The 24,879-nt window shown below is 44.3% G+C and overlaps 1 protein-coding gene across 4 annotated transcripts; it reads right to left on the bottom strand.

Annotated features, from left to right (window-relative positions):
- On the bottom strand, nt 1–24,875 carry ACER2 (alkaline ceramidase 2). 4 transcript variants are annotated; one of them, XM_054809404.1, is made up of 6 exons: nt 24,777–24,875; nt 17,095–17,209; nt 16,041–16,182; nt 14,258–14,395; nt 3,971–4,108; nt 1–3,310 (listed from the first exon to the last, which is right to left on the bottom strand). In XM_054809404.1, the coding sequence occupies exons 1-6, from the start codon at nt 24,792–24,794 to the stop codon at nt 3,124–3,126; spliced, it is 738 nt and encodes a 245-aa protein (XP_054665379.1). In that variant the 5' UTR covers nt 24,795–24,875; the 3' UTR covers nt 1–3,123. The 4 variants fall into 4 exon arrangements, with proteins under 4 accessions (XP_054665379.1, XP_054665377.1, XP_054665381.1 ...); XM_054809402.1 differs by lacking the exon at nt 24,777–24,875 and adding an exon at nt 23,602–23,983; XM_054809406.1 differs by lacking the exon at nt 24,777–24,875 and adding an exon at nt 22,209–22,256.
- Between the last annotated feature and the right edge of the window lie 4 nt (nt 24,876–24,879).

Genomic DNA, 24,879 nt, shown 5'->3' with positions numbered 1-24,879 from the left:
TTTATTCCAAAAGCAATTTAATGTTGCAAAATATTACATACTTTCCACGAACATTCAGTATACAGACTTCAATGGAGACTGAAGAAAAAAATCCAACACCACTCCTTACATACTAGTTATTGAGATTTTAGTGACTGTGAATTGGGCATTTGCCATCACTGAGAGCTAAACATCCTTTCTTAAACATCCTAAAGTTTAACATTCAAGGAATGACAGATATTACACGCCAATATACAGCATCTACACTATGCTCAACACACTATTGCATCACACTAATTAAACTAAAATACTAATTGAACCTAAGGACTCGGAACCCACTCACTTCCTGCTGGCAAGGGAAGAAAGCATTCTGGGGCTTTAAAACCTGAGGGTGCATATCCATCACTTTATACTCCACCACAACACAGCTATTTGTGCGCATGTCCATTCATCTATATGGTCAGGACAGTGCACAAATCCCTTTGTATGCCAATCACATACTTCTTTGGGTACTAATGTTATCGTGAACTGGAGCCTTAGTCCAAAGTGCAATCCGTAAAGCTGTGAATCTGGTAAAAACTACGTTTTTCTTTTTTGAAATAAATGTAGCTTTTGACAGAACATATAAGTTAATATTAATTTAAAGTGCAGTAGCTACATCTAAAAGTGGTGTGCTGCTGTTACAGTAGAATACTCCAAACCATTTCTACAGTGGAGGTCTGAATATCAGATAGTGATCTTTGTTCACAGAATCTCCTATGAAGAGTAAAAAGGCTAGAGGTTAGTTAATAAAAATACAGGAGATGACTCTTGGCCTGTACCTGCATTCATTCACCTCTACAATAGCTGAATGCACTACTGTCATTTTTTAAATTATAAAATTACTTCTTTGTGAGCAGTCAGACTCTGCAGAGCAGAAGACAGCAGTTGACAGCCGGTTGATGAGAGCCCTTTGAGTCAGAGGTTGCTTTCAAACAAAGTATTAAGTATGAAGGCTCCAGTAACTTTGAATAGTAGATTATGTCTGCAGTTACTAATTTCCCAAGCAATACTGAAAATAACTTATTTACCATAACATAATAATTTAGCAAACAATATCAAAAAATCTTACTCAAAGTAGGGTCGTGTCAGGCATCAGCAGCCTTAGCTAGGTTCCAGCCAGCAAGCCTATCTGTATAAGGATCTAATCATATGACTTTCAATACCTGAGATGTGTTTGAAACTGAGCATTTCATAACTAGGGACAGAGGAAAGAAAAGGAAAAAGCCACTGTGTTTCAACGAGTAACAAACGTGACTGTATGAATTTTTACAAACAAGTTTCATACAAAAATTATGACTGTGTATCCAAAACACGTTTCTCTCAGCAAATCTGCCAGCAAGTGGTATAAATCTGCATTGTTCCAATGAACAGATTTTGCTGCTTTTATGATCTGTCAGTCAATCTGGCATTAGGCTACTTACCCACTTTGAAGTTCTCAGAAGACAGTCATATCTCCCACTAACAACTTTGCTTTAAGTCTAACAGCATACACCTTAGCTCTTGTTTTCTAAGCATAAATTTGAATACAAAAGTTATCTGAAAAGTTTTACAATGCTTGAAAGTTAATTCACCCCAAAGTTCTTGTTAAAAGCCACTTTCCTAAAGATGATACTGTATAGAGTACATTTTCATATTGATAAAAAACAAGTACAATGTGAGTCTTCTTAGCGAAGCACAGAGGAAATGGTATTTCCTGGTCTTATATTCAGAAAGAAATTATCACTTATTAATAAAAGTGTATATCCAAAGCCTTAACCATTTACAGTTCTGATATTAGGTGGAATGTAAGCAGACCCTATTTTCTCCAAGGCTGCAGCTATTAGCAGCTACAATTACTAATATTTGAAAAACATGCCTGCCCTTTGCATCATTTTTGAACAGACCTAGCATAAATTTCTTGCAAGAACCACAGCCATTCCTGAACCTCAGCCCCAAAGTATAACCTTAAAACTAAGAGGATCTAGACATCCCTTATCTTTACAAAACAAGCTAAAAACAAACGGAAAATTTGAATCTACTATTCTTTTGTAAGAATGCAAGACTCTGTGCCACATTTCATTGCTCACTGAAATTGAAATCTTCAGCTTGGTTTTTAAACTATCTATTTTTTTCTAAAGTATAACTAGCAGAGCACTGGACTATTGTTCACATCACTTTGCAATGCATTGGTGAGAAGTTAACTCTCAAATTAGGCTGCATATGGCTAGGCACCTCTGAGTGTTTATAGTTTAATCACACTGCCAATCTATGCTGACCTGAGCTCTTACTGAAGTTAATGTTCACACTTCTGTGTGAGATTCCATGCCAACCTCAACACCGAATGTGTCTGCAGAGGTAGAGGGGGGATTTCTGTGACATGTCTGTAAACGGGAAATATGCAGCATACAAATGTCCACAGGTCAGTGGAAATACAGAAAAATTCAAAACCCTTGAACTTCTACTTAGTTTTAAAGACTGAATCTTCTGTTAGCTATTCCTGCATTTACACTGCCTAATTGCACTGATCAAGTTACCCAGTTGCAAACACTTAGCACTGGTCTTCTGTTGTACTTGGGAAAGCAACCACATACTCTGTGATCCAATGTGATGCACAGCTGGACTCCCTGTGTTACATGCCAGGCTGGGAGGAGCTCATGCTTTGAGCACACTCTTGTGGCCATGTGCAACCACATCAAAATCAGAGCTGAGAAGGACACAGGATGGCATGTAGGCATCTTGGACTGGCTTCTTTCACAAAGAAAGCCTTAAGCCAGAAGTTTCAAAAGCAGTGAATCAAGCACCAGAGGTGACCTACTGCAGAAACATCATTCCTTGACCCTGGTATTTGGAAAGAGCTTTTATCAAAAGAAATGCTACATTGAAAACACAGTGCAAAACCGAGCCAACCAGAGAAGCTAGTGGTTAGTGTTCAAGAGCCTCCACTTTCCCTCTTTCTCTCTCCTCTCCAGAGAGAGGAAAGAACACAAATGCCTCCTCTTTTTATGACACCGGAAGCACTGCATATCTTAGGAAGAAGATAAAATACAACCCTATTCATTTACCATAATTTAAATACTGTGCTGGAATGTAAGTTGAAACTCCATCTCCATTCCATGGCCAACTTCATGTGATCTTCACAGGTGTTTTCTTGTTTGCACAGAGGAGGGTGACATAGGGTACCCCGATGAACGCCCATCTTTCACTGGGCCAGAATTTTATGACAGGGCCCTGCTCAGGGATCTCAGAGGCAGCATCAAAGTAAGCAAAGCAGACACAGCCCAGGTATGCCGCAAGGCAAATCAAAATATGCCTGAGGATAAACACCCACACCCCCCAAAAAAAGAAAAAAATCAGTATCATGACTTCAGTAAAGCAACGAAATATATATCCCCATGCTTTAAAATCAGTCTGTCCTTCACCTTCTTCCCAAGTCCCCCATAGGGTTGCTGTCTGCCCTTTGCATGCAGGGAAAGATAAGGAAAACCACAAAATCATAGCTTATCCTTGGTCTAAACTGGCTGCAGCTTTTTGGCCTCTCTGCACCTGACAGATTTGTGTAGAAATGCTGAGATATGGCACCTTGAATAAGAGAGCACAATTTGCTGGGTGGTAAAAGAAAAAAGGCATCAAAGGCATCACTGCTCCCCCACTTCTCCCTCACTTGTTAACAGTGGAAGTTTAAGCTGTCACAGTCACTGCTTCAGTTGAGCAGTGCTGTGGGATTCTTAGTAACCAGTAGGGCAAGGAATTCAGTTACAGTTAATGAACTTAGTGTCTGAACAATCTCATCAGGCCAAAGAGACTTCTAATCTGCCACCTTGGATAGCGTGAGACTTGCTCTGGGTTTATAATCTTACCAGTAATTCTATCTAGCACTAATCAGAAATGGCCACCAGGCAGCACAGAAGGGTAACGTGATGAGGACATACCGCATTTGAATCAAACTGTGGAGTTTATACACAACACTTACCATACACAGTGCAAATAGGGGAAGTTAAATGAGGACCAGATCTCACAAAACGCTTTGTCACTGATCCAGCAGAAAAGTGCTAGCATCCACCAAAGACCTGAAAAGAGACCCAGTTTGTACACACGCAGGTTTTCACACCTGAGGAGAAAAAGACAAAGAAGTTGTTACAAAACAAAACAAAATTTGCTTTGTAATGGTAGCTTGATGCTTTTTGGTTGTATGTATTTTAGGGTAGGATTCATAGTGCCGGGCACACATCTTTAAAATGGCTCCACCATAAACATCCTTAACAGAGGAACTCAGAGTAAATATGGCTGTGATGCAAGGCAGTGGTGAGGTGACAAATCTTTTAATCAGTAGCTGTGTTTTGGGTATTGTTGTAATTGCCAATGTGCAAATGGTGGGCAAACATCAAAGCATTCCCGTATCTAGGAGAAGTTGTGATTAATTATACAGGCTGTCTGGTAACAACCTGCCATGCAGCACGTGCTCAGACTCGTTCGTATTTGTCACTATATAAAGATTGGTAAAAAAGGAACTAGATGAGGCTTGTTTTAATTGGTTAGTTGATTCCCCCTCACCTACAATTTAGTATTGCACAATGTAACAGTTCCAGAGAGCTTCTAAGGTAGGAGCCTCTACCCCAAGGGGTCAAAGAAGCATGGTTTGGTAGATGGTGCAGGCATCCACGTCTCAGACAGAATGTCATGTTGACTAAGCTGCAGTTCTCTCTCTCTGCAAGAAACCTGAATTGTTCCTATAGAGGTACACCAGCGAGATAGAGAGCACTAAGCATTTGCTGTTTTGACAGGCAGTGTGGTCTGCAGTTGACCATCACTGAATACAAGAGCAGATGCCAGGATACTTACATAGCATTACCTGTGTTGCAGATCTACTCAAAAGCTCACAGTTTTCTTTCCCTATATGACACTTTGTTCTTTTCCACATCTTAGAACTATCTTAATAACTGTGCAGCTTTGCTCAAAAGAGTAAAATCAAGAAAAAGAAAGCATCAATACAATCTTCAGGTCCTCAAATGCTATTATAGTTAATAATTTGCTGTCTACCTACACCTGCTGTTTTGGGATTAGGCCTCTCGGTGCCACTAGATGCAGCTCTGCTGTTAACGATATCTATAAAGCAAAATTAGATTGGGACATGACCAGCCCTATGTGGCCAAGGGAAGGCATGGCTCAGCTCCCCTGCCTTCTGCAAAAATTATTTGGAATTCTGCCCCCTGCCTTTTTTTTCTTTTGTTCTTGTTGTTAACTCTTGGTTTTCTCTCAGATCCCTGGGACCAAGAACCGTTCAGTGCTCTCTTAGAATTCTAAGAACTGCTCTTCTTAGCTCACTGATATGACCTCCCAAAGCACTCCCAAACCTATTAATCAGATGACAGAATAATTTGTTTAAAGTGACTTGTTTGAGCTACATCTCAAGACTAAACCAATAAGCCAAATCTCTAGCCAGTATAACAAGGAATACTCAGCCTTCATCAGGGTTACAGGCCCATTTTCTCCTTCTGCATCCTAGAAGGGAAACAAGTCAGTGCCAAGCACTTCACAATCCCTTCCTCTACCACAAGGTCTTCAAGAAGGGCTCCTTTAATCCACCCTCATCTTCCGTGTCTTACACCTCTGCCAAAAAGTTACTGAGAATGTCTCCATGCCTCTTCCTCTCCAGCAGATCACCAGCCAACCTTTTTGCTCCAATCCAGTTCACCCCAGCAGACTTGACACTAAACCACCTGTCTTCTTCCACACAATCCTTGGGTGCGTTCACTGCATCTGGAAGTTGAGCAATAGCTGGCAAACAGGTCCTTTAAAGGGACACATTGCTTTGTGACACTCAGAAGCAATTAAAATGTGTATCCCTGCAGGAGGAAGCTAGAATAGGCAAACACATCTTTACTGTGTGCACTGCAGTAGTATTTATGGTCCCTGATCTTAATGCATGACTGACTTTGACAACTAACACAGTGCAACACAGACCAAAAAGCTCTTCAATCATTCTGTCTTCCACAAAAAATACTTGTCAGCCTGAAACCTGTTGTTCTCATTTGATACATTTACAGAGTTCTAATTTTTCCAACGTTTACTGCTAATTGTCTCCATGGCCACACACAGCCTACAAGCCACAGGCTGCCCTGCATTCACTGTCATGGAAGTAGTAACGCCAGCTCTGTCCCCAAGCTAACATTTGTCACTGTACCCTCCCGCACATGTGAGATGATCTCAAACTACACAGCTGGAGGAGGACAGGGGCAGAGAATGACTCCTGCCTCTCTGTAGTGGAAAAGCAGAACTGCCACTGGTACTGGAGATTTGCTAAAGGAGCCAAACTAAGCATTCAGAAAAATTAGAAACATATGGAGAGTGCTCTGTCCAGGAACACTTTTCTGAATGTGTTGCAGGAGCAGCAGTGTTGCTGGCTCTGGTATATTGCAAGCTAAAGAATTAGTACAGTTTTCCCTGTAGGGTATTTTTTTCACTCTTGAAATGCTATTTCAGTTGACATTTTAACAGGCATTTGGGATTAAGAAACTCCTAAGGCTGAGCAGAAGGCACCTTTATAGCTACTGGATTAACGACAGAAAAGCTACCAACTGCCTAATCCTGTTGACAGAGGATTTTCCCCAGCGTCCTTTGCACAAGTTGGTTTTACGATCTGGCATTTCTTTTTTAAGTCATCTATAAATAACGTCAGTGACCATGCCTGTCAATATCGGACTAGTTTGAATACCAAGATGAGAAGACAATCAATCTGCATGATTCAGAGTTCAAGGCTGCAATGAAAAACCTGAAATCTTACCTGAAGAAACTTTCCCAATGCAAGATCAGCCATAGAAATGGTACAGATTGTAATGACAAGTTTGATCAGTACCACCATCGGGTACTGAAATTTATTTTTATAAACTTAAGACTAGATGCTGCAGGGTGTACTGCAAAAGACTACAATGAGGTGAACACAGCCTGCCGATCTGTGCAATGCTCCCGGGTTTTCTATGATCACCCATCATAGAGTCTTCAGTTCCTGGAGTGACTGTGCTTTGGATGGCCTCAGGACATGCTTGCTGAGGAGACAGGGGTCTGAAAAGCTTCCTACCTGCCACTGCTTTTACCACAATGAGGAGATGTAATGCAAATACCACCTGGACACTGGCAAGAGACATGGACCCAACCTGTTTCTTTTATTTCTCAATAGATGTGGGCATTGATCAAATTACTACTGAAAAAAAACCTGTCAGCCGAGGGTCTAAAAGAGCTGTTCATGCTGCTGCTGCGTGCAGATAGAATCACAGAATCATAGAATCACTGAGGTTGGAAAAGACCCTAAAGATCATCGAGTCCAACCGTAAACCTAGCACTGCCAAGTCCACCACTAAACCATGTCCCTAAGTGCCATGTCCACACATCTTTTAAATACCTCCAGGGATGGTGACTCAACCGCTGCCCTGGGCAGCCTGTTCCAATGCCTGACCACTCTTTCAGTGAAGAAATTTTTCCTAATAGCCAATCTAAACCTCCCCTGGCACAAATTGAGGTCATTTCCTCTTGTCCTGTTGCTTGTTACTTGGGAGAAGAGACCAACGTCCCCCTCGCTACAACCTCCTTTGAGGTAGCTGTAGAGAGCGAGAAGGTCTCCCTTCAGCCTCCTTTTCTCCAGGCTAAACAAGCCCAGTTACCTCAACTGCTCCTCACAGGACTTGTGCTCTGGACTCTTCACCAGCTTCATTGCTCTTCTTTGGACACGCTCCAGCACCTCAATGTCTGTCTTGTAGTGAGGGGCCCAAAACTGAACACAGTACTCAAGGTTTGGCTTCAGCAGTGCTGAGTACAGGGGTCAATCACTTCCCTGCTCCTGCTGGCCACGCTATTCCTGATACAAGCCAGGATGCTGTTGGCCTTCTTGGCCACCTGGGCACACTGCTGCCTCATATTCAGCTGGCTGTCGACCAACACCCCCAGGTGCTTTTCCACCAGGCAGCTTTCCAGCCACTCTTCCCCAAGCCTGTAGCATTACATGGGGTTGTTGTGACCCAAGTGCAGGACCTGGCAATCAGCTTTGCTGAACGCCAGACAATTGGCCTCAGCCCATCGATCCAGCCTGTCCAGATCCCTCTGCAGAGCCTTTCTACCCTCAAGCAGATCAACACTCCCACCCAACTTGGTGTTGTCTGCAAACTTACTGAGGGTGCACTCAATCCCCTTGTCTGGATCATTGATAAAGATATTAAACAGAACTGGCCCCAGTACTGAGCTCTGGGGAACACCACTTGTGACTGATTGCCAGCTGGATGTAACTCCATTCACCACAACTCTCTGGGCTCAGCCTTCCAGCCAGTTTTTTACCCACCAAAGAGTACGCCTGTCCAAGCCATGAGCAGCCAGTTTCTCCAGGAGAATGCTGTGGGAAACGGTGTCAAAGGCTTTATTAAAGTCCAGGTAGACAACGTCCACAGCCTTTCCCTCATCCACTAAGTGAGTCACTTTGTCATAGAAGGAGATCAGGTTAGTCAAGCAGGATCTGCCTTTCATAAACCCACGCTGACTGGGCCTGACTACCCGGCTGTCCTGCACGTGCCATGTGATGACACTCAGGATGATTTGATCGATGACCTTCCCCAGCACTGAGGTCAGACTAACAGGTCTGTAGTCCCTCGGATCATCCTTTTGGCCCTTTTTGTAGATGGGTGTCACATTTGCTAACCTCCAGTCAACTGAGACCTCCCCGCTTAGCCAGGACTGCTGGTAAATTACAGAAAGTGGCTTGGTGAGAACTTCTGCCAGCTCCCTCTGTACCCTTGGGTGGTTCCCACCTGGCCCCATAGACTTGTGTGTGTCTAAGTGGTGGTCACTAGTCATTTCCCCCTGGATTATGAGGGCTGCATTCTGCTCCCCATCCCTGTCTTCCAGCTCAGGGGGCTGGGTACCTGGAGAACAACTGGTCTTACTGCTAAACACTGAGACAAAGGCGGCATTAAGCACCTCAGACTTTTCCTCATCCTTTGTCACTATGTTTTCCCTCATATCCAATAAAGGATGGAGATTCTCCTCAGCCCTCCTTTTGTAGCAAATGTATTTACAGAAACATTTTTTATTGTCTTTTACTGCAGTAGCCAAATTAAGTTCTAGTCAGGCTTTGGCCCATCTAATTTTCTCCCTGCATAACCTCACAACACCCTTGTAGTCCTCCTGACTTGCCTGCCCCTTCTTCATAAGCTCTCTTTTTTTTCCTGAGTTCCAGCCAAAGTTCTCTGTTCAGCCAGGCTGGTCTTCTTCCCTGCCAGCTCATCTTTCAGCACACAGGGACAGATTGCTCCTGTGCCTTTAAGATCTCCTTCTTGAAGACTGTCCAGCCTTCCTGGACTCCTGTGCCCTTCAGGTCTGCCTCCCAAGGACCTTGCTAGCACACCGTCCTTCAAACATTGGCATGCTGCCCCCAGGCTTATCTCTAGCGAGTCTGGTTTCATCCCTTTCCTCCATTAAATCTAGTTCAAGGCTCTTTCAAGGAGCCCTGATAACTCCCACGCAGAGATGCTTTTCCCTCTTTGAGACAGGTGTACCCCATCTGTCGCCAGCAAGCCTGGTGTCATGTAGACCAACTCATGATCAAAAAACCCCAAATTCTGCTGGTGACATTAGTCTCAGAGACAGGTATTGTTCTGCTGGCTCTTCCTGTTTCTCCCCTCATAATTCCCTGCAATTGGAAAGATAGAGGAGAACACCACTTGTGCTCCTGATCCCTCAACCAGTGATCCCAAGGCACTGATGTCTCTCATGATTGCGCTTGGACTTCTTGTTGCAATTTCATCACTGCCTACCTGAAAAATCAATAATGGATAGTAACCTGAAGGCCATACTAGGGTTAGGAAACTTTCTCTCCAGGTCTTTAACCCAGGCCCTGGGAGGCAGCAGACTTCCCTAAGGAAGTCCAGTCTGCATATTGGGCGTTCTGTTCCCTTCAGAAGGGAGACTCTTATGACAATGACTTGTCTTTTTTTCTTTATAGAAGCATTTTTGATGCAGGGTGTAGACCGACTCAATCTCGGTGACACCTCCAAGCTAGATGAACCATTGTCATCGTTATTGTTCGGTTCCACTCGCAGAGCCTCGTACCTGTTATGCAAGGGCACCTGGGAAGGTGGGGTAGTCACAGGGCAGACGCGTCTGCAGCGCCAGGCAGGAACTTGTCGCTATTGCTCCCTATCCCTTAAATCACTGTGCTCAGCCAGGCAGAAAGAGGACAGGGAATCCTCCATCCCATGTGTCCTGTCTGCCTGTTGTGTCTATCCCAGGGAAGGTAGGCTCTGACTCCAGTAGTCTCTCTCTCAGTCTCTGATACTCCTTCAACCTACTCACTTCCTCACACAGCTCTGCCACTAAGTGGCGCAGTTCCTCTACCTGGGCGCACCTCCAACAGGTGTGCTGACTACTGCTGTCTGGTGCTGCCATAAGAGTAGGGCACAGCCTGCAGCCTGACACCTGGGTGGCAGCATCTTCCCACCGGAGCTCTGTCTGGGAAGCTGTGCCAGTGGAGGTGGGGACAGAGTTTAGAGAGGCCATGGCTGTCTGCCGCATGGATACCATTGCTCCCTGGTCGAGCCGGCAGAGCTACAGTGCCCTTCCTGCACAAACTGCCGTGCCACGCCCTCTTTGCCCACCCTGTTGGTGGCGCTCCTGCTTGCTCGTGCTCCCTAAGGGCTTCTTCTATATGTGTGGGGAGCTTGGCCGCCGTTGCTGCTGGCCCTGCCCAGGTCTCGTCAGCCACTGTGGTGTAAGCAGCGGGGTCCTGGCAGCTCTGTCGGCTCCTCCAGAGGCTCCCCCGGTTCAGGAATCCCCCTGTGCACCCCACCAGAATGCTCCGCCATGGATCCTGCCAGCACCAGAGCTGCTCACCTTGGTGACTGCTCTGTGATCTGTGACGTGTTCTTACTCTACTGTCCTGGTTTTGGCAGGGATAGAGTTAATCTTCTTCCTGGCAGGTGGTATAGTGCCATGTTTTGGATTTAAGATGAGAATAATGTTGGTAACACACTGATGTTTTCAGTTGTTGCTAAGCAGTCAAGGACTCTTCAGCTTCTCATACTGCCCTGCCAAGGAGAAGGCGGGGGCGTACAAGTAGCTGTGAGGAGACACAGCCAGGACAGCTGACCCAAACTGGTCAAAGGGATATTCCATACCACAGACAACACGTTCTGTATATAACTGGGGGTGGGCTGGGAGGCAGGGGTCTTGCGGAGCCCAGGGTCTTGCAGAGCATCGACTTAGGGTGATGAGAAATCGTGCTGTTTGTCACTTGTTTTGTATATATATATTATTATTACCTTCCTTTTTTTATGTTTTGTCCTATTAAATTGTATTTATCTCAACCCACGAGCATGTTTTTTCCTTTTCCATTTTCAATTCTCTCCTCCATCGCACTGGGAGAGGGCAGTGAGTGAATGGCTGTGTGGTTGTTTTAGCTGCCTGCCGGGTTAAACCACGACATCTACTCTAGTCTGAAAGAAACTGGACCCCACAAAGCTTGCATTTCCATTTGCACCTTTTGCCTATACAAGGCATGGTGTGCTTGGTTTAACACAAACAGCAGTTATTTAAATACCAGAGTTTCTGCAAATACTGGTGTGCACCAGCCATTTGCCATCCATGGGACTGGGCTGGTACACACTTCCAGCAGCTTTATCTTCCAGTGTCATAGCACTCCCAGCAAAACATGCCAGCTTTTCTTCAAATCATGCAAGCTGCTGGATGCCGATTAACTGCTTGATTCATTTTGATACAGGTATCTCCCTTTATACCCTAAGGAATATTTTAACTTTTAACTAGCTTAACCTTTTAGTCAAGAGAATAAGGGAACTGTGAGTAACCTGCAACAATGAAGCACAGCCAGATTTCTAGTAGGAGAATCAAATAGGAACAGACAGACCTGAAGCTAGGGTAAACCTTCACCTGCTCAAGGCTCAGATGTCAGCTGAGCAACAATAATCTAGCATCTGTCTGCACATGGACATAGTTACACGCCTGATGATGACTCACTAAATCAGACTAATTTAATGATGTTATAATATCAAGGGTTATTTTTCTTGGACCAAAACAAACGAAAGAATCCACATCCACTTTCTCCCTGATACGATCCCCTAGGAGAGCTTTTGCTTTTTGGTGGTTTGGGGTTTTTTTGGGTTGGGTTTGGTTTTTTTTTAATGAAACATATGAAAGGATTTGTTTGGACAGAAATGAGAATAAAGTTTTACAATTTCCTCGTCTTTCAAGGACAAGTATGCATTTAACTACCTTTTGTTCTTTTGATCATCTCCCACCCACAATACTTCCTAGCATACGCTCTACCCTACCAGGTCCACATTTAAGAACATAATGCTCTTTTGTGACTATCTCTTCATCAAGGACAAATGAGTGGCAGAAAATTCTTATTTGAAAACATAGTGGTTCTGATTCACTAGAATTCTGTACAAGATTGACCCCAGCTTAGAAGAGGAACAACAGGAATTTTTGGTCTAACGCATCACAAACTTCAGCGTGGAACAGAAGAAACTGCTCTGGAGACTTTTCTCCTTCCTTTCCCAAATACTTGTTTCACAGATAAATTTCCGCTGCAGACTGCCAGGACTCGGATGTGTAGGCCTGTACTGACTGTGGTAGCAGAGAATGATAGAATTACAGGCATTTTAAATAACACTTATATTATTTTTTCTCCTCCAAAAAGGGATGACTCCTCTTCTCTAGGTTTACAAGAATATATCTCATTTAAATTTCCTACAGACCAGCATAGCTTAAAATAAAACCTTTAATTATTTGCCTTTTACACTAGAAATTAATAAAAAATAAAAATCATAGCTATTACACAGGTATATCCCAATGCACAATTAAAAGTGCCATATGTCACTTTAGGTCCTTTTTAATCACCAATTGAAAAGAAGGTTTTTCTTTGTCCTTAATTCTCTCTCAAAAAACAGACAGGGAAACTCCACACATATAAGTAAGATATGACCTTTCAGGAGTTTTAAAAAGCAAATATTTGTAGGTATACCAATTCCAAGATTTGACACAACAGTATTCAATCTTATGAGACACTAACAATTCATTCGTTTAAGTTTCTCAGGAGCTCATGCCTGGAAAACTGATATGTAGAGTGCATATGAATTATTCAGTGCCACAACCAGATCTCCATTTGCCCTGTCAGTAGTTCCTTGGTGCTTTCATCAAAATTAGACACCTCCACCAACACTCTTCAGCTACTGACCTTCTTGTCTATAACTAACTTGTGTGCTGTCTCCCTGATTTTCTTTGATCACAGAAATAAATGCTGGTCAACAGGATCTCTAATGAGAAAAGACTCATGAAAACCTTTACAAAACATTGTTAGCAGAGGCTTCCATCATATAGAGAAACAGCAGCAGAATAGGGTAAAGTAGTAAACAGGAGAATCTCTGTTCTAACAAGAGCAGTCAGAATGCAGACATTTGGTCCTACTCTTGTTTCTTTTGATGGACATTTACATATGCAATATGTAAGAGCCAACAAAACTTGTAAAATCCTTCTCAGACACTGGAGAAGAGGGGGAAAGGACAGCTTCATATGCTGGTACTTGTCTGATCCTTTTTACAGCAGATGAAGAGATGCAAAAAAAAAAAAGTCTCTGGACAGCTGCTGGTATTGGTATCGCTATCATGGTAGGACTCTCTAAAATGTTAAGATCAGTCTCAGGTTCTTCCCTATTTGCATTCTGGTTTTATAGTTTCTAAGGCCCTGACTGACAGCTATCCTCTACAACCTAGTAATTAACCTTGTCAGTCTGACTCCATTATATTATCCATGTCAGAAGACAAAGTGGTGTAAGACTTGCAGTACGACTTCGAGAGTTGGAACTTCTTCCACACATGCTTGGGCCTTGCTCCACATTCCCTCTAGTACCCAGACTGTGGTCATGTGATTACCTCTCCCTTATGCAGACTATACAGCAGAAACGCTGTCAGTAGAGTGAAACCTCTGCTCTCATTCCACAATAAACAAATTTGAGTTAGACCAGGTTGACGCAAGAGATATGTCACAAGAAGACAGACAATATCCGACCTAGTATAATGGCCTAGGAAAAAGAAATCTTTGCCAAAAATGTCTGAACTCACAGAGCAAGTTTATACCAGATCTGTGCTTGCATGTGGGAGAAGCATTTCTGTTCTGCTAGCACTGAAGCCAGACCTAGCGTTTAATCACACAGTCGCCTAAGGATCTCAGAAGGCAATGCTACATTCAGGAGAAATGTACTCACCTCTTCAACTCAGCAATAAGCAAAGCTGTGCAGGGAACACCCAGAGTCATTAGGGAGATGTTGTTGATGGCAGGCTTAATGAAGGCGAGGCAGGTAGTAACTCCAGATAGGACACCCACGGCAGCTTTAAATCGGCTCCTGAATAGGGGAGGTTTTTTTGGAGGAAAACTGCTTTTAATTAAAACTTCTAATTTCTAAAACCAGACATCCTAAAGTTATTTTAATAATGTAACAAAATGTAGGCTTCTCTAGCTGTGTTCAGGAGGTGCAATGGCAATTTGCATAAAATGGATGTGGATCTTGCACAGATTTGCGAGTGCATGCAGAATTAATCATATACACAAATCTTTGCTGGACTGTGGTCTTTTGAAGCAGCCATGTGTATGTATACGTGTGCATACACACACTAATTACTGGTTTAAAAATCCAAAGGCCACATGTCGATCTTCCTTCTCCTGCAATCAGTCAGGAACAAGTCCGTCTCTCAGTATACTTGTGCAGCACCATTCCCTGGCCACAAGTGTGATCACCTTAACTCATTCCTAGCTCATCCATCTGCCTTCTGCTTTAAAGTTTTTCTTTCTGCTGGACGGGAACAAGTTAAGTAGGAAGTTCTGATCTGACGTGAATGCCTTAACGACTAAAGACACCACAAACTGGTCATGGTACATCATAACATTTACGGCACTGAAGATCCAGAGTGTGATGAGGATGAAGAAAGTGAAGAACACAGCAGTGAGTACAGGATAGATATAATATTACAGGATTAGCTAGGCAAAGCAAAAAAACCCCAAAATATAAACCAAACCTGTTTTGGGTTAGGGTTTGTTGCCCATTATGAGTTTCTTCTGTACACTTCAGAAAGGAATTAAGACCTTAAAATGCCTAGAGAGATTCTCAGGAAGAAGTGTTCTGAAAAATTTAGGCTAGGGGACATCCTTCACCTCATCTCAGTATTTTTATGAATCAGTTGTAACCTGGGAGATTATTAGTTATAATTTTAATGCCACGTTTAATAGAAACAGGATTTCACCAAAAAATTGTTACTATTCCTTTTAAAAAGGATACACTTTAACCTCTTGGTCCATACCATGAACCTACCCAGCACCCCATCAGAAGGTAATGATAAATGACATATAACATTCCCATTAGGCTTCTGAGGAATAATTTACATGCAGTAACAGAAATTCTTCAAGACTCTGAACTCTTCTTTACTTGAACTAAATGTCTAAATGTCATGTCATCGACCAAAACACCCCAGTAAAACCTGTTTGCTTGTTAAGTTGATGGTGTCCTGTAATAGCACTGTGCTGCAATATGCAGAAGTACTAAATTCACACCAACATGACAAAGGCATAGACTGCATAGACCGCACATGGTATTTCAACATATGTTTTTCTCAGTGCAAGCTATTTTGGAGAATGGCCAATCTAGGCACTCCCCCTCCCCACCAGCAACATCTGATCAGGCACATGCCAAGGAAACAAAAAAAACCCCAAACTACTCATGTAAAGGTCTCCCTACATTCAGCAAGAACAGGCACTTCCAGATGCAAGTCACCTCATCCCAAGATCTGAAGTTATAGAGCGTAAACCTCACCATCAGCAACCGCAGACTCAGGAATTCTGAACAAAATGGGCTGAGATACAAGCAACAGGAAGAGAATGGAGTGAGAAAAGATAGCAGTGGCAATGGTTGGATGATAACACAGTGCCATTACATGCAGGTTTAGGTGTTAGCATAAGAAGTTTCAGGAAACATGAAAGTGTACATGTACGATTACCTGTCATTCCGAAAAACTCTGGGCAGGTATCTCCTAGGGAACCACATGGCAAGAGCACACATCAGGACCCAGAGAATAGCCAGCTCATCCAGCATCTGGCCGAGGAAACTGAGGGTGGCGTGAAAGTAAACAGAACCAATTCCTGGAGGAATCAATCAAAAGGTGGTATGAATAGTTGCAGTACTGTATAGACTGAAACATACTGCTCATGTTCAGAACTTCATTGCAAGTGGTGGATACCACTTGGTCTGGAAAAGGTTAAAAAAAAAAAAAAAGAAACCTGGAAAAAACCACCAACTTTCCTAAGAAGGCAATCTAAATCATCAGCACCTGATTAACTACAAAGCAAACACATTACCAAAGCAGCAACTAAAGATGCCAGCTCCTACTAGAAAGGTAGATTTATGGGAAAAAGCATCAGATGGTAAAGTTAAATGCAAAACCAATTCAGAAATACAAGCCAAATGCTGCTGCTGAATTTTCTCAACAGCACAAAAGTGGGTAACACAAAGATGAAAAGCAGCATCTGACGACTACTCCATGATATAGGTTTACAAATGGAAAGTGTTACACTGCCCCACAGGGCTCTGATTATCCTTTTAAAAGTTCCCAGTGCCTCCAGGAATGAAAGAGCTTAAGAATCTTACATCTACAAAATAGCTAAGCCTTTCAGCCTTTTCACTACAATGCAAAACCTGTTAACCTCTTCAGTTGTGCTGGGCACTTTCAGCTCTCATTTAAGCAAGAGCAACAGAGGAAGGAGGATCAGCACTGCTGTAGATTAAGCCCAGACATAAGCAAAAGAAGTTATGCAAAGGAAGGCTAGGAAGGGAACAGAACTAAGGCCAAAGTTCCCACTAACCTCGAATTGCAAAAGGCATTTTCCTTTCAGAAACTACGGCTGCTTCAGCTTCAAGCAAGTACAAGCAAGCTCCCTCTATAGACATCAGGATTGCTTTGTTTTGCAAAACAATCAAGTGCAAGCAGGAAGAACTGATTTCCTCTCTCAGTTCAGTTCATGCGTGAGCAGGCAGACAGAGACTAACCAACTTACCAACCACAACCAGCAGAGTCCATATTAAATATATCCCACTGTTGAAACAGGTTGCGTATTGACGGAATAAGCACATACATATGGGTGGTAAAACAAAAAACAAGACGTTGCTTATCTAGGGAAAAAAAAACAAACACAGTATCACAAGGAGAGAAAATAGGCACCCTATGAATTTTTAAGGTTTGTTTAAGACATCTATGAAAATATTGTGTCATCCAGTGAAGCCAGAGCTTGACAAATTATGGCCCTCAGTTTCTGCCAAAGCTGAGCTGTTTTTGTAAAGCATCAGCTTGCTATGTTTAACATCATTAAACTAATAACAGCATAAAAACTTTAAGCAACATAAAATGCGGTTAGTCACATCTTTAAATTACATTTCAAATCTATTCCCAGAGGAATTTTATTAAGAGTCTACAAATATTCAGGACTGTTGGAATTTGGAAAGCCTATAAGAGCAAGCAGCAGAGGAACAGGACATCCTGGCAAATGATCTGTCCTCTCAATGCCTGTCAAGCCTAGCAGGAAAAAAGCACCAGAAGCAGTGGCACTAGACAGGGCTACTCAAGCTTTGGGGAAGTCAAGTCACTGAGCAATAGCTATTAACTGGAAGGTCTGAAATACAAAGCTAAGCTAAAAGAGTTAGAACCCTTTTTGTGTAGGGTAAAAGGAATCTGAAGCTGTAAATCCTTCTACACTTCATTTTTTCTCTTGGTTCTCCATTACAGAAACAACTGAATATGACTGAAAACTAGTTTTAGGAAAGTGAAAAGGCTGATAATTCAGACCATTGCTAGCTTTTTTTAATTTAATATGTAAGAGTTGAACAAAGACGTATTTTCTCATGGGTACCAACAATCCAAAGCATGATTCTCCAGTTAAAGGCTGAAAACACTTCACCGGCGATTAGTAGGAGCTGTCACTGTAGTCATCACTTGGCTCTCCCCAGAAGGAGCTGCCAGTGCTGAGGGCCGCCCATGGCACTATACCTGAGCAGTTATGGAAAGACTCTGCTGCTGCTTCACAACGGGCAGGGGACAGGGTGAGTTCTCCTGCCTAGCCTAAGCACAAGAGAAAATAATCCCCAGCAACATTCCTCTAAAGTGGACATAGAATACAACTCTGGGACAAGAGTATTCCTTTGGGACAGATCCCCCCTTCGCAGAGAATTACAAACTTTTACTGACATTAATGAAAATCTAGTGGAGAAAGTATTCAAGAACAACATACAAAGAAAGCGTTTGTTTGTTCAGCTACTGTTGTCCACCACTCAACACTGTCTGAGAACAGAACTTATGATGATTAAAATGGACACTTCTCATTTAACATTTACAAGGCTCATCAAAGCATATTCCTAGGCTGGCATTCAAAATGACAATAATTACAGAAGTAGTTTCTCAGCACCATCTACTTCATGTCTGACACCCTCCCTCATGCTAAAGGTACATCCTCCCAGACAAGCTGCGTTTCCCTCCAAAGTCTTGGCTTTTAGATTTCATTAAAATACTTAGAAAGAGCCATAACCCATGCAGCTATGCAAATCCCTGCCAATAGCCCAAGCAAAGACGTGCTAATGCAGACCACTCCTTGCAGCCAAGCCACAACACCCGCCAGTCATGCCAGGGAAAGGTGCCAGAAAGCCACCACCTGCTGGACTGCCCTTTCTGAATCAATGCAAGAGTTGAATCCTTCCACCAATTACCAGGTCCTGTGGTGTGTTTTGCCGTGTAGGAAGCCACCCTCATAAATCAGATAAGAAAAACCTGTAGGGACACCAACTGATGAACAGCGCCACAAACCAAACACATCTTCAGCAGGAATAAAAGGACTCTTCTTACAGAAATCCTACACCGCACTAAGGTGGAAAATTTTGCCTTTGTCGTTCGCAAATTAAGATGGTGGAAGGTTGGCAACAGGGGCACCTGGCAATGTCAGAGTGCAGGACATTGCATAACCTTGGGGAGGCAAGGTAAAGACCAAAGAGTTATTTATAAATTAATAACCTATTTTAGCCAATTTTAAGAGGCAGGTCAATTTGCTTAATCCATGTAAAACAGCCTACACATACAAAGCTGAGCATCTTCCATTCATAAAAAACCCACCAGCTGCGTGCAGCACAGACCATTAGCATCGTTGGGAATACAGCCGTGGACCAGGATGCCAGTGTGTGATGTGATATACAAGCACAGAGTGGGAGGGCTCCCCTCACCCCAAAACAGGTAGGAAGCATAAACAGTGACTGGTAGCAGGGATGACAGAATATGAACAAGTCCTCTGGGTACCTGGGAGTGCTCTAAGCATTTTAGGCTTTTTGCCACAGTTAGGCCAAAGAGAGGTGTCAAGGGGAAAAAACAGATTGTTATAAACAAAGTGGTGTGGAAGAAAACCTCTACATCTCTACAGCTAGAACTGACCAATGAAGAAAATTAGACACAGTAATTTTTTATAGACGAGGTAGTCTATAAAAATGTGACCAAAAAGTCCTTATTCTGCTTAGGAACAAAGAAAACACACCTACTTACCACACCTGTAGCAATGCAGGTCTGATTAGACAACAAGGGAGCAGTTCTGCCCTACAGTAGTGCTCTTTGGGCACTGAATTCCTGTTCATGCTAAGGTCCTGCTTGCAAATGCAAGAAAACCCTTGCAACCTAGAGCTTGGCCATGACTTCTACTCTTTGCAATGGCCACCAGCGCGAATTCCTAACATTGTAAAAGTTGAAATAATTCTAGTACTGAAATTATTTTCTATTAAGTTTACAAAAAATGTGATAATCATGTATCTCTTTCATGCAATAGCTTAGTTTTGTTTCTCGTATCTTCCGCAAGTTATATTCAAATCAGGACTCTGGAACATTTTGTGAAACACGCTGCTTAAGTTCTCTTAGTTTCAAGTTCAGTGTCAACTAGATCAACACTAGAACTGACCTGCTGGTTTTAACTCTCTGATATCAGCCTGGCTCCCTACAAGGACCACTCCCTTAGATTACTGCAACTATTAACACTACCCTTTCCAAGCAAGTGAGGTACCTATCCATTTGGCTCTGGTTTCAGAAAGTATGTCGTATGTGCATTTTTTTTACATAATACAAAATTGGCCTGCATGGTTTGATAATATACAATTCAACTGATACATTTAAGATTAGTGCAAAAACTAATTACACGAATATAGAGAATTTCCTCTGGGATCTGCAAAAAGCAATGATTAAAAGTTACATTTCTGGGAAAAAAGGTAAGCAGCCTGTCAATAACAGTCCATCCTCTGGCTTGATACAATTCTGGACCTTTAGTTTTCATTTTCAACTACTTAATTGTATGAAGGGAATATAGGGCATGGGCCACAGAGGGCATGCCAGAGGCTTGCTCAGATCATGACCACGTAACTTCACTCACATCTGGCCACAGTCCTGACGTAGGATGTCTCCTGCAGTACTACCAAAGTTCGAGTATTCTTTGCTATCTGGTACGTCTCCCAGACAACAGCAGCTGTAGTATTCAACCACCATGGCAACACTTACTGCACTACCTCTCTGCAAGGAGAAAGCAAAAATGGAACTAAATAGCTCTTGGTGAGTTCAGAGGGTTTATATCTTCTATATCCTGATCCATGAGCATGCCACTGACATACACTAAAAGACTTTTGTAGTAAAAAAGATGATGTAGATAGAGTACTAGCATTCTGTCACACTTTAAAGACTATTTGATAGCTTTTTAAAACTTTTATCTCCATGCCACTAGGGAACAAAAGAAGAGTAAAAACATTGGCAATTCCCTCTTTAAATGGAAATTTGGGAAGAAATGTGTATTACATGCACAACTGAATGCAACATACTGAACTGAAAAGTACTGACTTCACTAGCAACAGAAAAAAAAGTTAGTTCTCAGGTGTTTAAAACACAAACAACAGCTTTTTTTGTAAATAACTCTGCACAGGGTAAATTCTTTTGATCGTGTGGAGGCATTTGATATGTTCCAGAGTGGGGTTATACTGCATCAGGACACATTACTTTATCCATTTCAGGGGGAAAAAAAAAAACCCAACACAAAACCAAATCCAAAGAAAAAGCTAGTTTTCCTATAACTATACTTCCAATTTGAGTTACAAAGTGTTTCGTGGCCTCTTTACTGAAAGAGTATAAGACCTGAACACAAAATCACATCAGTCTGGGTCATGTATGTTTTAAAAAATTAATCTGACCAATTTGTAGAAAACCTCTGAACAGATACTCTTCTACTGATTTAATCCTCTTGAGCACTTTGGTTTGCTTTTTAACTAAATCACGTTAAATTTTTGCATAACAGATGAAGATTGAATCCCACCAGAATAAATAAATGATTTTTAAAAAATACGATTCAGATAAGCTGTTCCAGTTTTGTGCTTACATGAATATCGCATGAGACCTCAACTACAACTCTGACCTCAGCCGTGACAGCTTAAAAAGCGGATTAATAAGGTTTTAATCTACAGCTTAAAGACCCAGATGCCAGATTCAGGTCTGCTGGAGAGTCCTTCCTGAAACTTCAAGAGGGTTTGAGTCAGAGTCAGAACTGAACTATCTTAGAAGGAGTAAAATTTAGACTCCACTTATGGGCCAAAATTTCCTAACTGTCCTGTGAGCATCTGGCTTTTTGGGGATACAGTCACACAAGCCCATCAATCCACTGCAAGTCACTGTCTTATTTTCCGAAGTTCCTAACACAGAAGTCAAACACTTACCATGACTTGTTACTACTGAAGAAAGGCTAAACACAGCATACCCTCAAGGCAGCCTCTTTTTTTTCCTCCCCTTTCAGTGTACAGGTCACTTACTTGTACACATCTGCTGCAATACAGCAGGCTCCGGGGCAACCTTTTTGCTGTGTCTCTCTGTTAACCTGTCTGGAACCTCAGTTATTCATCCAGACATACCTGCAGCTCTGAGCATTTTGCAAGCTTCTATACCACTGCTAATCAGCTCAGTACAGTCAGAAGGATACCCTTCCCCCTGCACAGCTGGCTCTAAAACATACTTGCTGTCTTCAAGAAACTTGTTTATCCTGACCTTTTCCTCCCTTTGTTTTTGGTTGTCACACAGTGACATCAGACACAAAGAAAGCAGACAGTTTCCCCCACACACCCTGAAAGTTCTCCAATGGCACAGACCAGCCACCACCCAGATGACTTTGGCAGCAAACTACAAGAAAAAACAAGAGGTTAGCAATGTACATCGTGTGCCTTGGAATTACTTGCTCTATATGTGCAGCACTCCCCATGATATACACTCCAGTGAACGAAGCCAGATACCTACTTCTTTCTTCCACTGGATGTTAGCAGTCAAAGAAACACTGCTTGAAAGGGAAAGGTAGCTCAGACAAGGATGGAATTTGGGAGAAAAAACCCTAAAAGACCATTCTGAAGTACAAAAGAGGCAAAGCAGAAGCCCCAGCTCCTTATTTGTGCACACACCACCCGCTATAGAACAGAAAATAAGGCATTTGCAGGGTTTGCTCCTGGACATGTGTTTTTCATGGAAAGGCAAACTACCAGAAAGCCTGATGCATTATCTCACTCTGGTGGATCAATTTGTCACTGCAATTCTTTGCATCAACAGGATGTAAGGAGCATTGCTCCCCTTCCAAGACGTGTGGTACAGGGCAGTCTGGCTCTGTTGCTGGGCCTATGTTTTCACAAGTTCTCTCCAGCAGTTGAGATGTATTGGGGTGGTGTGAGAGCACTCAGGGGTGAACCACGGCTTACTGGAAGGAAGCAATAATTACATTAGTCCTCTTCCCTCTCCTTCCTTCCTTCAGCTACTTTAAAGAGACATTTCTTCTTGTCCCAGAAGTACATTGCTGACTTCATCCTGCAACCTCAAAGCAAATTGTTCTTGAAAGGCTGGCCTTCTTGGAGCCAAACCCACCCAGATAAAACCCAGTTTTGCCTCAAAACACTTCAGTATTTTTTTTCTTGATCCACCACTGCCCTGCATGCCGTCAAGTGGCTGACAACTGTGCAAATGGGTACTGGACACAGGCAATCCAGCACCCAAAAGTTCTGCACTCGGCTGCCACAGGGCTCGATGCAGATGAGGAGAGGGCCTGCTGCACACTATTTACCACACAGCTTATGATAAGCCCTTTCTAAACCTCCCGATTTTATACCTACAACACCAAACCGCTCATTTTTCTTTAATTTTAGGCGGACCAGGGACTGGAAAAGGAAGAAGTAGGCAGCCACAGAAGGGCATTCTACAACCCCATGAAAACCTGTATGAGAAGGACTTGGTGGGCAGCAGGAGCCTCCAGGGCTCCAGCGGCACCACCCGCCTGCCGGATCGCGCCCGCACGCTCGCCCACCCGCCCCTCCGCAGCCGGGGCAGCCGCCGCGCACGGCCGGCGCCGGTGCCCCCGCACGCACATCGGCCGCCCCCGCCGCCGGGCCCCGCGCCGAGCTCGCGCCTCTTGTCCGCTCCCCCGGCGCCGAGGCGGCCGCCGCTCTCGCACCGCCGGGCAGCCACCGCCGCCACGCACCGTGTTGTAGAACTCGGCAATGGCGGGCACGATGGTGTAGTTGTCCTCGCACCAGTCCACCTCCGAGCTGCCGGCCCGCAGCTGGTCCCACCACAGCAGCGGTCCCATGCCGCCCGCCCGCCGCTCCGGCCCGGCCGCACTGACGGCCCGGCCAAACCTCCCTTCCTCCTGCCACCGGGCTCCCGCCGCGCCTCGGGCCTGCCTGAGGGGCGGGGCGGCCTTCCCGCTCCTGCCCAGCGGTCGGGGCAGCCCCTCGCCTGGCAGGGTTCGGCGGGGCCCGGCAATTGGCCGCCAGTGGGGGTCCGCAGGGGTCAGGCTATCTGCCCGGAGGGACCCCTGCAAGCCGGGCGGACCGAAGCGCCTCTTCCCTGTTTCCCTGGCAGCGTTGAGGAGCCAGCTTCCCCACACAGGTGGCCCGCCCGCCCGCCTCCCTCCCTCCTTCCTTCCCTCCCTCCCTTTCTTTGTACGCCTTAAAAGCACTTAAAAGGCTCCAAGAGTTTGATGGAAACAAGTGGCAGCTTCTCGCACTGTCCTGTATGGCGCGGGGCCGCCATCACCGGCACGGCGCCTGTGCGCCGAAGGTGTTAGGCAGGCTGTGAACAGATGTATCGGCAAGCAAGGCAACCGGGTGCCCGCGTCACTCTCTGTGAAACGCAAGAGGTTAATAAGGCAGACTGTGTTTTTACTTTGCCAAGTACCGGAGGCTGTCTCTCCTGAGAAAGGGCGCTTTCGGCTGATACGCGCACTGCACCTGCCTGGGCCGGCCGGTGCAGTGCGCGGATCAGCCGACAGCGCCAGCGGCGGCCGCGGAGGCTGCGCGTCCCATCCCGCCCCTGTCATGGGAAGGAAACCCGGGTGGGAGCCGCTCAGGCTGCGCTAACACCGGGCCTTCTCCCAAAAACAGTGCGAGCACTGCACAGATTGATGGCGTTTCCTAGTTCAACTGTTGAAACTTTCAGCAGCTCTAGGCTGGACCCCACAGCCCAGGCGGTCTCTGTGACGCTACTGTTCAAATCAAAGACCACGTCCTTATGGCGAGCGAAACTGAAAGGGACAGGTTTCCTGCCAGAGGCCGCCCCCCGCCCGGCTCCTCAGAGCGGGCGCCTGCCGCGACGCCCGGCCAGACCGACTCGTACGAGCACGGAGCGTGCCCGGAGCTGGTGCCGGCTGCCTACCGCGGCGGTAAGGGACATGCGAGACCTCTTTTCCCGGTCCCCAGCACAGGCGGAGAGAGGTGAACCCTGCCGCCGGCCCACGGAAGCCGCCACACGGCGAAGC

This window comes from Grus americana, chromosome Z, assembly GCF_028858705.1.
Source record: "Grus americana isolate bGruAme1 chromosome Z, bGruAme1.mat, whole genome shotgun sequence".
Taxonomy (NCBI): Eukaryota; Metazoa; Chordata; class Aves; order Gruiformes; family Gruidae; genus Grus; species Grus americana.
The sequence above is the reverse complement of the archived record's forward strand: the minus strand, read 5'-3'. Positions and strand labels throughout refer to the sequence as shown.